The sequence below is a fragment of the Notolepis coatsorum genome (assembly GCF_963971535.1).
Source record: "Notolepis coatsorum genome assembly, chromosome: 1".
NCBI classification, from domain to species: Eukaryota; Metazoa; Chordata; class Actinopteri; order Aulopiformes; family Paralepididae; genus Notolepis; species Notolepis coatsorum.
The window spans coordinates 119437246-119454344 of record NC_140165.1 but is presented as its reverse complement, the minus strand read 5'-3'; the positions used below and the strand labels follow the sequence as shown (position 1 = coordinate 119454344).

At 43.2% G+C, this 17099-nt stretch overlaps 1 protein-coding gene across 2 annotated transcripts; it reads right to left on the bottom strand.

Annotated features, from left to right (window-relative positions):
- Nucleotides 1-9693: 9693 nt before the first annotated feature.
- On the bottom strand, nt 9694-14569 carry LOC311245258 (tubulin beta-1 chain-like; the record flags this gene model as incomplete). Of its 2 annotated transcripts, XM_084335093.1 has the most annotated exons (4): nt 9694-10757; nt 12028-12138; nt 13511-13619; nt 14513-14569. In XM_084335093.1, 4 exons carry the CDS (start codon nt 14567-14569, stop codon nt 9694-9696), a joined length of 1341 nt encoding a protein of 446 aa, XP_084191219.1. The 2 variants fall into 2 exon arrangements, with proteins under 2 accessions (XP_084191219.1, XP_084191220.1); XM_084335094.1 differs by lacking the exon at nt 13511-13619 and having other exon boundaries at nt 14536-14569.
- Nucleotides 14570-17099: the final 2530 nt, after the last annotated feature.

Below are 17099 nucleotides of genomic sequence, written 5' to 3'. Positions count from 1 at the left end.
TGAAGCGTTGGGTACCTGGGTCTAGTTCATAGACTTGGCCAGGATCGTTAAGATATCAATGTTCTGTTCTCTTCGGTTCAAATAACAAACTCAGCAAGACCGACGGATTCTCAGTTGCAGTGGGTGACAATATTGTCACAAGGAAAGACGAAAAAATTACCTACCTGGGTTCTGATCCTAGAGGCAAATCTTTCCTGTGACAGAATGGCATCCAATGTAATAAAAAAGTCAACCAACGAACTAGATTCTTGTACCGGATCTCCTCTCTGGTAAACAAGAATACCCTGAAGACTCTGGCAGGATCACTCATTCAAGGGTACTATGACTATGCTTGCACCTCATGGTACCAAAGCACCTCAAAGGCGCTTAAAACAAAATTACAAACATCACAAAACAAACTGGTCAGACTACTACTTGACCTGAACCCCAGAACCCACCTCACCCCTGCCCACTTTGACAACCTAGGATGGCTTAGAGTAGACGATAGAGTACAGCAACTTGCAATGGGCCTGGTCTACAAGATACACTATACGACCGGGGTGCCCATGTACATGTCAAAATACTTCCCAAAGGTCAGTGAATACCACAACCACTACACCAGAGGAAGCTCAACAAATCATGTTAAACCCAGATTCGGCTCAAACAAGGGACTAAACACGTTTCGCAATTATGCCACAACAATGTGGAACGCCCTACCCAAAGCTGTAAAGGAATGTGAATCCCTGCCCACATTCAAAACCGCTCTTAAAGAGCACCTACGGGAGGCTGCAATTCGAAACTGGCCACCGTAAATGCCCAAAACCCCCACCACCTCCTAATAGACAGTCTCCTCCTCACCGCATGTATATATTCCCTCCCCGCCGTATGTATATTTCCCTCCCACCCACCCACCCCCTCCTAATGTACAGTCCCCTCCCCATCATATGTATATACTCTGTCAGGATCTAGGGGTAACAGTACTGTATATTTGAATGCCGCCTATGTCACAAATGTATCAGTACTAAATACCTACATGTCCCTATGCCATAAATGTCATGTATGTTGTGTATGTCATAAATGTCTATATGAATTGAAAATGGGGGACCCTGATGGAAACAAGACAAACGTCTTTCTCAGGTCTGCATCCCCATACAATTGTATGTATTGAGCCGTACTGTATTGTACCCATTCTGCAATCTGTTAAATAAAGTTTTCATTCATTCATTCTGTCTCAAAGAGGTCAAGTAGCATTTTTATTTGTATACAACCAGTCCGCTTGTGACTAACTTACACATCTACTAGCAGTCAGACTAGAAATACTGGCCGCTATGAAAACCAGAGACAAAAAATGCTCTGAGTTTCGTAAAAGTCAGTCAAAGCTTACTAAAAGCACGAGCAGTGAACTCCAAGCCCACGTGACTGAACTCAAACTAGAAAGAAACAGACTAAGAAACGATGTAAACTCCATGATCAAAACTGCAAAAAAGAATTTCATCAATGACAAAACTGAGGAAAACAAAAACAAACCACGTGAACTTTGGAAATTACTCAATAATCAACTAGGATGCAGTAAAAAACTTAAAACCAGATTCTCAAACATAAACATAAAAACGGACAACACGCTCATCACAGACAAGCTGGATGTAGCCAATTACTTAAACATTTTCTTCACAAACATAGCCACAACACTGGTAAACAAACTACCCTCCCACTCAGGGCTTTATGGGGTAGAACACATAGTAGCTTACTACAAAAACCTAGGGGTCCGCAAGGACGACTTCAAGCTGGAAATGGTAACAACAGATGAGGTACTCAATAAACTGAGCGCCCTCCAACCTAACAAGGCCACTGGCCATGACAACATCCCCTCCAAATTCCTCAGAGACTCAGCAGCCGCCATCACACCAATCATCACACACATAATAAACCTCTCCATAAAACAGGGACACGTCCCCAAGGACTTCAAAATTGCGAGGGTGACCCCTCTGCACAAAAAGGGCAGCAAATTAGACCCAGGCAACTACCGCCCTGTTTCTATTCTCACCTCCATCTCGAAAGTCATGGAAAAAATAGTCTACGAACAGGTCGAAAAGTACCTAGCGGAAAAAAATCTAATCTACGAATTCCAATCTGGCTTCAGAACATCCCACTCCACTGACACATGCCTTCTCTATTTGAATGACCACATCAAACAAGAGGTGGACGCAGGCAAATACTGCGGCATGGTCATGCTGGACCTACAAAAGGCCTTTGACATGGTCAATCACTCCATTCTGATTGACAAGCTAAAAGCAATTGGTTTTGATAGTCTATCAGTGAGCTGGATGCAATCCTACCTTGAGGGGAGGGAACAGATGGTGGAGGTAAACGGTACCCTATCCCCCCCCCTCACAGTGAGCTGTGGTGTTCCACAAGGAAGCATACTAGGACCGCTACTGTTCCTAATTTATGCAAATGACATGTCGTCAGCTTGTGACTGCAACTTGTTCCTGTTTGCGGACGACTCAGCCCTGCTGGTCTCTGACAAGAACAAGTTACAGGTTGAAAAAACCCTCAGCTCGGAACTAGGCAGAATCTGCATATGGCTCGCTGATAACAAACTATCATTACACATGGGCAAAACAGAGTCCATTCTCTTCGGTTCAAATAACAAACTCAGCAAGACCGACGGCTTCTCAGTTACAGTGGGTGACAATATTGTCACAAGGAAAGATGAAATTACCTACCTGGGTTCCATCCTAGAGGCTAATCTCTCCTGTGACAAAATGGCATCCAATGTAATAAAAAAAGTCAACCAACGAACTCGATTCTTGTACCGGATCTCCTCTCTGGTAAACAAGAACACCCTGAAGACTCTGGCAGGAGCACTCATTCAGGGGTACTACGACTATGCTTGCACCTCATGGTACCAAAGCACCTCAAAGGCGCTAAAAACAAAATTACAAACATCTCAAAACAAACTGGTCAGACTACTGCTTGACCTTACTCCTAGAACCCACCTCACCCCTGCCCACTTTGACAACCTAGGATGGCTTAGAGTAGACGACAGAGTACAACAACTTGCAATGGGCCTGGTCTACAAGATACACTACACGACCAAGGTACCCATGTACATGTCAAAATACTTCCCAAAGGTCAGTGAATACCACGATCACAACACCAGAGGGAGCTCCACAAATCATGTTAAACCCAGATTCGGCTCAAATAAGGGACTAAACACGTTTCGCAATTATGCCACATCAATGTGGAACGCCCTACCCAAAGCTGTAAAGGAATGTGGATCACTACCCACTTTCAAAACCTCTCTCAAGGGACACCTACGGGAGACTGCAATTCAACACTGGCCCCTGTAAATATCCTAACCCAACCCCCTCCAATGTACAGTCATTTACCTAGTATGGTTTTGTCAATAGTTCAATGTACAATTGTGTTTGTTTGTAGTGTCTCCTCCCCCCCCCCCTCAATGTACAGTGTTACTTGTTTATACAGTGTGCCCCCCGCCCCCCCCCAACCACCTCCAATGTAAATTACCCAGTATGGTTGTCAATATCCCAATGTACCCAACCCCCCCCACCCAACCTCCTCCAATGTACAGTTTCTACGTCAAATGTATATACTCCCTTTTCTTGACTCCTTCTGTATCACAAACAGTACTGTATTTGCAAATCTGGTATGTCATAAATGTATAGATGTAGCAGTACTGACTATCTGTATGTCATGTATGTCATATATGTCTATATGAATTGAAAATGGGGGACCCTGATGGAAACAAGACAAACGTCTTTCTCAGGTCTGCATCCCCTTAACAATTGTATGTATTGAGCCGTACTGTATTGTACCCATTCTGCAATCTGTTAAATAAAGTTTTCATTCATTCAGCTAACGTTGGTAACAATAGGGAGCGAAAAGGCCAGGTACGTGGCGCACTGCATCATGGGTAGAGGGGGAGGTGCAAGTTCAAGTCGTCGCAGTGGGTTTTATTGTCATGGCGGGTGATTTAAAAAATGTATCGGGTGATTTAAAAAAATGTATCGGGCAAAGAGCAAGTTACAGATTCCCTACAGAGACAAGCTGGACCCTGTTCCCAAGGTGTTAGTGAAACGTGAACATGTGATCACACTCTTCAATGAGTGCAGATGAAACATAACTAATAACTAGCTGCTCCTCCCGTCTTTGTTCCAAACCTCAGAGACAAACAACACCTCAGGACGAGAAGCTAGCAGCCGTTAGCCGCAGAGCGTTAGCTCGTTAGCTAACAGAACGTCATCTAGAAGGAATATTGCTACAGTCTCACCTTGAATGCCTTGGTTGAATCCGCAAACAACGTTTAATAATCCCCACAGAAATGTCCAACAGAACACACTTGTTTACTTCTTGTATTTCGCAGCTCGTCTTCAACTGGACTGACGTCACTGATGCGAAGGGAACTCTGGCGAAAGTGACGCTGCTTCCTGCTCGAGACATCCAGCCTGTCAATCAACATGACGTAACAAGCCAAGCTCCTCCCACAATAACTCCCCCAGTCAGTGATCACGTGATGCTCATTTTGAGAGTAGGGTCCAGCTGCAGACCCGGAGAAGCCTGGTTGTTGATTGAACATTTTATTAACAGATTGCAGAATGGGTACAATATAGTACGGCTCAATACACACAATTGTTAAGGGAATGCAGACCAGACAAAGACTTTCGTCTGGTTTACATCAGGGTCCCCCATTTTCAAAGGCGCCTCAAAGGCACTAAAAACCAAATTACAAACATCTCAAAACAAACTAGTCAGACTACTGCTTGACCTTACTCCTAGAATCCACCTTACCCCTGCCCACTTTGACAACCTAGGATGGCTTAGAGTAGACGACAGAGTACAGCAACTTGCAATGGGCCTGGTCTACAAGATACACTACACGACCAAGGTGTGGTATCCTGGAATATTTCACCCATAAGTTGGTTTAGCCCAGACTCTTGTTAATGACGTCAGATACGGTGCCTGTCAGTTCATGTATGCAACCCAAAGTGGAAGTAAACAAAACCTTCAGCTATAATGTCATTGTGTGGACATTCATTTCTTTCTGCTAGACACTAAGAGTGACAGGCAGAATAGAAACATTACACAAGGTACCCATGTACATGGCAAAATACTTCCCAAAGGTCAGTGAATACCACGATCACAATACCAGAGGGAGCTCCACAAATCATGTTAAACCCAGATTCGGCTCAAACAAGGGACTAAACACGTTTCGCAATTATGCCACATCAATGTGGAACGCCCTACCCACAGCTGTAAAGGAATGTGAATCACTACCCACTTTCAAAAACACTCTCAAAAAACACCTACGGGAGACTGCAATTCGAAACTGGCCCCTACAAATGTCCTAACCCAGTTGTACAGTAAATTACCAAGTATGGCTTTGTCAGTATTCCAATGTACAGTGTGTGTCCCCCCTACCCAACCCCCCCCCCCCACCTCCAATGTACAGCCCCCACCCACCCACCCAACCCCACCCCACCCACCCAACCTCCTCCAATGTACAGTTTCTACGTCAAATGTATATACACTCTTTTTCTGGACACTTTTGTATCACAAACAGTACTGTATTTGCAACTCTGATATGTCATAAATGTATAGATGTAGCAGTACTGTCTATCTGTATGTCATGTATGTCATATATGTTATGATGAATTGAAAATGGGGGACCCTGATGTAAACAAGACGAAAGTCTTTCTCTGGTCTGCATCCCCTTAACAATTGTATGTATTGAGCTGTACTGTACTGTACCCATTCTGCAATCTGTTAATTATTATTATTATTATTATTATTATTATTATGGGACGTCAGATGACAGTCAGTGAGTGTGCGCAGGCGCTGGTCATGTTGGTGCTCTCTAGCTAGTGTAGCGAAGACTGCGAGCATTGTTGTGATGAACCCCCACCTTTCTCTGCAACTCTAACTCTAAATCATCACCTTAAAGGCCATTATCCTGCATTCATTTGAGGAGCATTCACTCATGTTTCCATTCATTTTGCATCAAAAACGATGGCGAGCCATACTGTACACGTAGCTCCACTTCACACGGTGACAACCGAGGATCAGACTAATAACCTGGAACATAATCCCTACCATAATTGGATCCTAATGCAATGGCAATATTTTTGCTTCACTGCTCCAGCAAATAGGACAAACTGTAGATATAGCTATAACCTTTCAGGTTTCTAGTACAGTCAGCTGTGAAGCAACCGTTTTGTTTTTTATTTAAACTTTATTTAACCAGGCAAGTCTTGTTGACATTAAGAATCTGTTTTGGAAGAGAGACCTGGCCAAGACAGCAGCATTAAAACATACATTTGTTGAAACATGAAACATGAAACATGAATTGAAAATGGGGGACCCTGATGGAAACAAGACAAACGTCTTTCTCAGGTCTGCATCCCCTTAACAATTGTATGTATTGAGCCGTACTGTATTGTACCCATTCTGCAATCTGTTAAATAAAGTTTTCATTCATTCATTCATTCATTCATTCATTCATTCATTCATTCATTCATTCATACATCTACACGACCTAGGTTACAGCAAAGGCCCTACAGCCTAGATCTCTAAAGAAGGGTGAGCGAACACACATCTGTATTTATACTGGAGACAAAACAAGTGGAGCATTGACGTACATAATATGAATTATATATATGATGTACAGAGATATGTGGATAATAACATACTTATGAGACAGCTCTGTGTGTGTGTGTATAATGTGTGTACAAGTTGAAGGCTATGTGTAGAGAGAGAGAGAGAAAGCGAGAGGGGACCGTGTGTGTGTATGTGTGTGCATGTGATAGTAACGTAAGAGAGAGGAGAGAGTGTGTTTGTGCATGTGTGTGTTTGTGCACGTTCCGTTGTCGCAGAATGGATTTGGTAGAGAGAGAGAGCGTGTTGGTAAATTTCAGCTACCAAGTAATCTATATATGGAGATGCTTCAAGCTAGTCATAATGTACCCACAAATCCCTCTCCCTGTATAAACCTCTTAAATGTGGCTGGCAAAAGCATTGCAGGACAGCATTTGCAGACAAAGAAAGCGCACCTAGGTGGTTCCATCCTAGAGGCAAATCTTTCCTGTGACAAAATGGCATCCAATGTAATACAAAAAAGTCAACCAACGACTTTCTGGTAAACAAGAATACCCTGAAGACTCTGGCAGGAGCACTCATTCAAGGGTACTACGACTATGCGTGCACCTCATGGTACCAAAGCACCTCAAAGGCACTAAAAACAAAATTACAAACATCACAAAACAAACTGGTAAGACTACTGCTTGACCTTACTCCTAGAACCCACCTCACCCCTGCCCACTTTGACAACCTAGGATGGCTTAGAGTAGACGACCTGACGAGAGTGGGCCTGGTCTACAAGATACACTGTGACTACATGACCAAGGTGCCCATGTACATGTCAAAATACTTCCCAAAGGTCAGTGAATACCACGACCACAACACCAGAGGGAGCTCCACAAATCATGTTAAACCCAGATTCAGCTCAAACAAGGGACTAAACACGTTTCGCAATTATGCCACATCAATGTGGAACGCCCTACCCAAAGCTGTAAAGGAATGTGGATCACTACCCACTTTCAAAACCTCTCTTAAAGAGCACCTACGAGAGACTGCAATTCGAAAACTGGCCCCTGTAAATGTCCTAACGCAACCCCCTCCAATGTACAGTAAATGTCCTAACCCAATAACACACGAGACCCTCTTCTTGGGACCAAGTAAGGTTTAGTCGATAATCCAATGTACAGTTACCCGCCCCCCCCCCCACCCCACCACCTCCAATGTACAGTTACCCCCCACCCCCCACCCCACCCCACCTACCCTACCCAACCCCCCTCCCCGCCCCACCCCACCCCACCTATACCCAACCCCCCCCCCTCCACCCCACCTACCAACCTCATACCTACCAACCTCCTCCAAATGTACAGTTTCTTCGTCAAATGTATATACTCTCTTTTTTAGACAATTTTTGTATCACAAACAGTACTGTATTTGTAAATCTGGTGTGTCATAAATGTAGATGTAGCAGTACTGTCTATCTGTATGTTTTGTATGTCATATATGTTATGATGAATTGAAAATGGGGGACCCTGATGTAAACAAGACGAAAGTCTTTCTCTGGTCTGTCTGCATCCCCTTAACAATTGTGTGTATTGAGCTGTACTGTACTGTACCCATTCTGCAATCTGTTAATACAAATTTCAATCAATCAATCAATCACATTCCCATGATTCCCTTACAGGTCGGTCTGGAGCACGAGTCTGCAGCTCCTGCGTCAGCCTCTAGGTGGGAGCATTGTGCAAACCATTCCACAGGAAAGAGGATCTGGTGAGTGTGTATGTAGACACTCCTCCAGGGGCCGAGAGAGGCTTTGAAGGAGAGGGAAGATTCCATATTCTTACTGTAAACCCACCCTACCTTAACCTCATTGGATACGGTGCATGACGCCCAAATACAATTAGCAGACTGACACAGAAAATAAATTCAGGTCCCCTTTAAGCTGAAAGTGTAGACTGGGCGATCAGAGCTGTGTGAGGAACATGTCACCTAGTCAAAGTCACATGACCCTATGCCAGACCAGAGGAATACCCATATCAGATGAACATCATTTCATGCAATACATTTACTTTGTTTTGCTAAATTTGCCCTGATCTGGCCTTAGGGATACATTGCTACCGAGGGCAGATCTCAAAATGTGAAGTTAATGTTCTTTACTAGTCTTGTGACTTAACACCTAACAAAGTTGTCATTGAGCAGTGGTGGATTATTTGGCCATCAAGGGAAATAATAAGTGCACTAATCTGGTTAAAAAGCAAATCCCCCACGTTATGAATCATACAACTAGCACATGATTTGGCATTAGGTTGCCATGGACTGGATTCCTTTTGTGAAAAAGCATCATCTTCCACACAAGCCGAGTATATCACACTTCACTTGTCAAATTTCATAATAAAATCATTTGAGACCTTGCATTTCAGTCATTTGTGTCAAGAATCAGTGAATTGAAGACCAGATAATCAATCACTAGTTTACACCAAGACCAAGATTAAGCAAAACTTTATTATTATTACATGTACAAAATAATAATAATTCTGGTAGCTGTATACTTGAACTCTTTGAACTTCACCCACCCATCAATCTATCTGTAAAAAATAATAATAATTCTGGTAGCTGTATAGTGGAACTCTTTGAACTTCACCCACCCATCAATCTATCTGTAAAACATAATAATAATAATTCTGGTAGCTGTATAGTGGAACTCTTTGAACTACACCCACCCATCAATATATCTGTAAAACATAATAATAATAATAATAATTCTGGTAGCTGTATAGTGGAACTCTTTGAACTACACCCACCCATCAATTATCTTTAATATATAGTGGAACTCTTTGAACTACACCCACCCATCAATTATCTTTAATATATAGTGGAACTCTTTGAACTACACTCACCCATCAATTATCTTTAATAGATAGTGGAACTCTTTGAACTACACCCACCCATCAATTATCTTTAATATATAGTGGAACTCTTTGAACTACACTCATCAACAGACAAGAGAAGAGCCAGCAAAAAGGTGACAAAACACAAGGACAGATGATGGAAACACACTGGAAAGGTCATCTGACAGGTCAGTGAATTACACAGCTTGGTAAAGGCACCATTACACCCAATTTAAGCTACATCCTCCTCCTCTCCCTCCTCGTCGAACTCGCCCTCCTCGTCTGCGGTGGCGTCTTGGTACTGCTGGTACTCCGACACCAGGTCGTTCATGTTGCTCTCCGCCTCGGTGAACTCCATCTCATCCATGCCCTCTCCGGTATACCAATGGAGGAAGGCCTTGCGCCTGAACATGGCGGTGAACTGCTCGGAGATGCGCTTGAACAGCTCCTGGATGGCCGTGCTGTTGCCGATGAAGGTGGCCGCCATCTTGAGGCCGCGGGGAGGGATGTCGCAGACGGCGGTCTTCACGTTGTTGGGGATCCACTCAACAAAGTAGCTGCTGTTCTTATTCTGTATATTCAGCATCTGCTCGTCGACCTCCTTCATGGACATGCGGCCGCGGAAAATGGTTGCCACGGTGAGGTAGCGTCCGTGACGGGGGTCGCAGGCGGCCATCATGTTCTTGGCGTCGAACATCTGCTGGGTGAGCTCTGGGACCGTCAGGGATCTGTACTGCTGGCTGCCCCTGGCGGTGAGCGGGGCGAACCCGGGCATGAAGAAGTGCAGCCGGGGGAACGGGACCATGTTGACGGCCAGCTTGCGCAGGTCGGCGTTGAGCTGTCCGGGGAACCTGAGGCAGGTGGTGACGCCGCTCATGGTGGCCGACACCAGGTGGTTGAGGTCGCCGTATGAGGGGGTTGTAAGTTTGAGGGTGCGGAAGCAAATGTCGTACAAGGCCTCGTTGTCAATGCAGAAGGTCTCGTCTGTGTTTTCTACGAGCTGGTGGACCGACAGCGTAGCATTGTAAGGCTCAACGACTACGTCCGACACTTTGGGCGACGGCACCACGCTGAACGTGTTCATGATGCGGTCTGGATATTCTTCACGGATCTTGCTGATGAGCAGGGTGCCCATGCCGGAGCCTGTGCCGCCGCCCAGGGAGTGTGTGAGCTGGAAGCCCTGCAGGCAGTCACAGTTCTCCGCCTCCTTCCTCACCACGTCCATCACAGAGTCCACCAGCTCCGCACCTTCCGTGTAGTGGCCCTTCGCCCAGTTGTTACCTGCACCGCTCTGGCCTGCAAACAACAACAACAACACATCAGCACTAATCTCACAGGACCAGTGGTGGAACATAGTTTATTTACATTTACCAAGTAAAAGACGTAGAAATACCCAGATGAAAACCTCAGGTCTTAAAATTCACAATTCTACCTTGGTAAGAGAAAGAAAGTGATATTGAATCATCATCATCTTCGTTTTATGTCCCTATTTTCCCACTACAGTGAAGTTGGACGGACGATGATTGCACGCCACTGGAGTAATTACTTTTGGTTTGTAGCTAGTTTTATACCTCGGATGCCCTTCCTTACAGGTAACCCCATTGTCGGTGAGGACCTAGCCATTGCGTATTCCTACACACAAGTCAGTGCGGTTTTCTTTCAGGGTTCTCCCCTTAGCCTTTGCGTATCCCTATGCACACACACAAGGCAGTGCGGCCCCTGTATCCCTAGGTAGGGAGGCTAGAGAGGGTACCAACACTTGCCCAAGGTGGACCCTCAGCCTAGTGGAGGGAAGGAGTTGTCTTAATTCTCCATTCTAGTTCGGCTTCAGCTAGAACTAGCCACTGAATATAAAGTATTTCCTTATTAAGTAAAAAATGTAATGTGTATATATTCTAGTTTTTATGTGTCGTCCAGTTATGGTTGCTCCCATCAATGTCCTCTTGAAGTTTGACAAGACTTAAAATGTGAATCAGCTTCATCTACCCATGACACGTCTCGCATGAAAAATTATATTTCTTCAAAGTAATTGATAAATATTTCCATTGAAATGTAGTACAGTAGAAGTACAAAGTTCCCTCAAAAATGTACCTTGGTACAGTGCTTTTGAGTAAAAATACTTTACACCATTGCACAGGACATGTGGCAACATTAAATGTAACATGTCTGGCTGTGTGACATCAACTTGTCAGCATGAACAGTACCAGGATAGCTTAGCACAATAGCTTAGACATTGCTTTTGGGATTTGGCACAAACTCATTTATTATTTACAAATTATACAATAAGGACTATGGCCATACAGCATTATTCAATATACACAACTATATTAAAACTACTAGCCACATCGTTACTAGGGAAACTACTATAACAAGTTGACCCTTGATGCTGCCGTCTAACAGGAAGTGAAGAAGTCACTGGCTCAGGTTAAATCAAATTAAACCTGTAGCTACATCAGGCACAAACAATGGAGCGCCACTTAGTGGCCAAACAGGGCACTGCAACTAAATAACACAAATACAATCACATTGTGTCTGTTACACAATCTATGACAATTTCATTACCTACCGAACACAAAGTTGTCTGGTCTGAAGATCTGGCCGAAGGGTCCGGATCTCACTGAGTCCATAGTCCCTGGCTCTAGGTCGACAAGCACAGCACGGGGCACGTATTTACCACCTAGGGGAAAGAGAGGGGAGAGCAAGTCAGAAAAACACAACAGCAATTAATAATAATAATAATAATAATAATAATAATTAATTTAATTTATATAGTGCTTCTCAATAACCCGAAGTCGCTGACAATAGTCGGGAGCAAGAGTACAAACAAAGAAACAAAAGCAAAGAAACAAAAACAAAGAAACAACAAAGAAACAAAACAAAAGGAACATGAGACCATGGGGGGAACAGGGAAGACAGCATGATAGCACAAAAAAGACTGGAGACAGACATCAATCAGGTTGGAGGGGGGGGGGGGGGTTATGGGTGGGGGGGGGTTGAAGGCAAGGGAGAACAGGTGGGTTTTGAGGCGAGCTTTGAAGGTGGAGAGTGTAGGGGAGTCTCTGATGGACTGGGGGAGGAAGTTCCAGAGTCGGGGTGCAGTACGAGAGAAGGCCCGATCTCCAACGTTTTTAAGCTTGGATGTCGGGACAGTGAGGGAGGCAGTGGAGGAGGACCGGAGGGAACGGGTGGGGCGGTAGGGAAGAAGGAGATCAGTCAGGTAGGGGGGGGGCAGGCTGTGGAGGGCTTTGAAGGTGAGGAGTAGTGTTTTAAAGTTTATGCTGTGTTTGATCGGGAGCCAGTGGAGGGAGTGGAGGACAGGAGTGATGTGTTCGCGGGACCGGGTGTTAGTGAGGAGGCGGGTGGCTGAATTTTGGACCATTTGCAGTTTATGGAGGGAGCGGGAGGTGATACCAGTGAGGAGGGAGTTGCAGTATTCCAGGCGGGAGGAGATGAAGGCGTGAATGAGGGATTCAGCAGCAGGGGGGGAGAGGCAGTGACGGATTTTTGCAATGTTGCGGAGGTGAAAATAGGATATTTTTACGATGGAGCGGACGTGGGGGTCAAATGAGAGGGTGGGGTCAAGGAGGACACCAAGGTTTCGGATTAGGGGGGAGGGGGTGATGGTGGAGTCGTTGATGGTGAGTGTGATGGGTCCGGATCTGGTGAGGGTGGTTTTGGTGCCAATGATGAGAAGTTCAGTCTTGTCACTGTTCAGTTTGAGGAAGTTGTGAGCCATCCAAGTTTGGAGTTCGGTGATGCAGGATTCGATGTGACTGAGGGGTGGGCTGTGGGGGGATTGTGTACTGATGTAGATTTGGGTGTCATCAGCGTAGCAGTGGAAGTTGAGGTGGTATTTACGGATGATGTGACCAAGGGGGAGAATGTAGCAGATGAAGAGCAGGGGGCCAAGGACTGAGCCTTGGGGGACCCCCTGTGTGACTGGGGAGGGGGAGGAGGTGTGGCCGGAGAGGGAGATGAATTGGTGTCTGAACTCGGCTAAATGGAATGTCATCATCATCCAATTAGGAATTCCCAAAATTAAAAGTTACCCGATGCTTCATTGTAGTAGACATTGATCCTGTCCAACTGCAGGTCACTGTCTCCGCAGTATGTGCCCGTTGGGTCAATGCCGTGTTCATCACTAATCACCTCCCAGAACTGAAAGAGATAAGTAATTGAATTAAGTAAGCATTAAGCAATAATATACGAGCAATGGCAAAAACACTATTATTCTTCCAAGCCCAGGGGATCAACTACTTCCATGTTTACGTAATATGTTACATTTTTCACAATTTAGAACACATCTAGAACAATTTAGAAAATCTCCCTCCGTGCAGCACTGGGCACACGCTCGGGAACCGCTGGCTGAAATCCATAAACGACCATTTTGAAATGTTCGTGCTGATGTCATTGACTAACCGCCCACATCCAGGGCGCGGCGCGCGCTCAATGAATTCTATAAAGTGCAGGCCGTTGAGCATTAATTATGAAAGAAAAACATCACAATAATGTTGGGAGTTTCGTTACAACTGCAATACTTTAATTAAAACGATGGCATCGAGTTGTCCCCAGGACTAACCTACTTATTTTTTTGCGCATTGCAGTGGGCCAAATGTATAGTAACGTTAAATTAAGCTTATTAATGTAAACAATATACGTCTTCATTTAGTAATCCAAAACATATGGGCCAAAATAGACTTATAATATACTTCATAATTTACATAATCTGGATAGTTTCGAGAAAAAATGTCAACCGTCGCCACAAAAAAAATGTCAACCGTCATCACAAATAATGTCGCAAAAATGGCTAAATGAAATGATGCGAAGTGATTTGACAAAACATCACCACAATATCAATGTGCAACAACAATATAATTGAAAACAGATGACAATTATTTGACAAGAAGGCCAGCTCATACACAAGTGACATTGGTAACGGCAGGGTGTGGTACTGTGGTTACAGACACGCACACAAAGCACCGGGCTCTGAACTAACCGTCGACTGAGGATTCTGCCTTATCTTGGATATTAAACACAGAATATTTACTAACCTTGGCTCCAATCTGGTTTCCACACTGACCGGCTTGGAGATGGACAATTTCCCTCATTTTGTCTGGAGGTAGAAGAACAAGTCTTATCACAACAAGGGAAGATGAGTTGAGAGTGCGCGAAACAGAGGAAATGTTCTAGAATGTTTGATTATGACATCATACTGTGACATCACACATGTTCTAGAATGTTTACTGTGACATCACAAATATTCGAGAATGTTTGATTATGACATCATACTGTGCCATCACAAATGTTCTAGAATGTTTGATTATGACATCATACTGTGACATCACAAATGTTCGAGAATGTTTGATTATGACATCATACTGTGACATCACAAATGTTCGAGAATGTTTGATTATGACATCATACTGTGACATCAGTTGTTGTTGCAGCCTGACTATCGCATAATGGCGTCTCAGGCATTCTGTAGATGACATGTGTCAACAAATGTACATGTCTGTGTGAATTTATGCTGTGCCGTTGTTACTGTAAAAATGTAATGATTGTGATGTTGTTATTATTAATGAGACGATGAGCTGTATGTGTGTGTCGCTGGAATTTCCCTAAGGGGATTAATAAAGGAATATCTTATCTTATCTTATCTTATCACACATGTTCTAGAATGTTTGATTATGACATCAGTATCACTATGACATAGTTTGAATAATATAAATAATATGTATGGTAAGGCTGTCCCCGAAGCCTGTTTTTGGTATTCAAACTTTGTCAGGGTTCTTCGAACGGACGTTTGAACCTTCGTTTTTAATTAAACAAGTACAATTTAAAAGAAAAAATTTATAAATATTATTATTATTTTTTTTATATATCCTCAAACTAAATCCTCAATTTGAATAAAGTTATTCAAACTTCGTCAGGGTTTTTTGAATGGATGTTCGAACCTTCGTTTTTAATAAAAAAATGTAAATAAAAAAAATTATTCACATTTTTTCTTTATTAATTTTTTTTATTTTTTATTTTTTATATCCTCAAACTAAATCCTCAATTTGAATAAAGTGATTAATCTGATTAAATGAGTTTTTTTTTTAAATTATTTTGTTAGTGATGTAATAAAAAATAACACTTATGTGGTTGGCACTTCTTTGAGGATATAAACTATATATATATATATATTAAAAATAAATGAGAATTATTTCTTTTATTTACATTTTTTATTACATTTTTATTCATTGATAAACCACAAAAACATTATCCACTTGAGGAGAGAATGTGTATATCTGTGTTTTAACTTTGTGTACACACTTACCGCCCATAATGGGAGTAGGTATGCGTTACTCATAAATTGTTTCTGCTTCGGGAGAAGTCTTGGTTTTTGGGAGAGTAGAGAGAGAGAGAGACAAACAGATACGATATAGACAGACAAATGATCAACCATATATCCTTTGCTATTTTAAGCTTGTTCTGGAAGAAATTGCTGTGAGTGTCAACCTTTAGTAAAGTCCTGTCTTGTACAATTGATATCTTAATTATAACTTATTAACCTTAGTTGTATAGTGCATAATGAAACGTTTGTCAATCTGTATTGTTCTAGAGAAAGAATGGGCATTAATTTACGTCAAAGTTAATTTATCATGGATGATTCCATCATTCCAAGCTGAGAGAGAGAGAGAGAGAGAGAGAGAGAGAGAGAGAGAGAGAGAGAGAGAGAGAGTGAGAGAGAGAGAGACAGAGACAGAGAGAGAGAGAGAGAGACACACAGACAGAGAGAGAGAGAGAGAGAGAGAGAGAGAGAGAGAGAGAGAGAGAGAGAGAGAGAGAGAGAGAGACCTGGAAAGCGAACAGGCTCTTGGAATGGGTGTCTGGGAGGAAGTGGGGGGTCTTTTCGATGTTGATTAAACAGCAAGCAACTAATGTCATGAGTGCAAAATTAAAGGACAATAAATCTAATCTAACTGTAATTGTGTAGCACAGACCTTTCTATGGATCAAAACCTCAATATTATTATGGTGTAGTTAATACTTCATGTATCCTTAATCCCTAGGCTAATGAGGCACGATGTTAGTAAAAAAAAAAAGAATGTATGCCAATGACAGGAAGTAACGGTATGTGTGTGTGTGTGTGTGTGTGTGTGTGTGTGTGTGTGTGTGTGTGTGTGTGTGTGTGTGTGTGTGTGTGTGTGTGTGTGTGTGCGCGTGCGTGCACTGTGCACAAGTGCACATCTAGGGGCGGGGTGTAGATTTGGTCTCCCTGATGTTGACTCCTTAGCCACAGCCTTGGGTTGTTTAATACTGGACGAGTGTTTCATAACGGCCATTGTGTGGGCCGGTGCGTGGGCCGGTGTGTGGGCCGGTGTGTGGGCTGGTGCGCTGAATTTGTGTCCCAGTCCGCCCCTGTATCCATCTATGGGAAAAAGACATTTCCAGTGAGTGAAGGTTTGTTCAAATCATGAGGGAACAAAATACTATTTTGAGGCCACAAAATATTATTTTGAGGCCTCAAATTGATAAATTTTGTTCTCTCTCTCAAATTGATTAATTTGAGGGAACAAAATACTTGAGGTAACTATTTTGAGGCCACCAAATATTTTTCTATTTTGAAGCCACAAAATATTATTTTGAGGCCCAA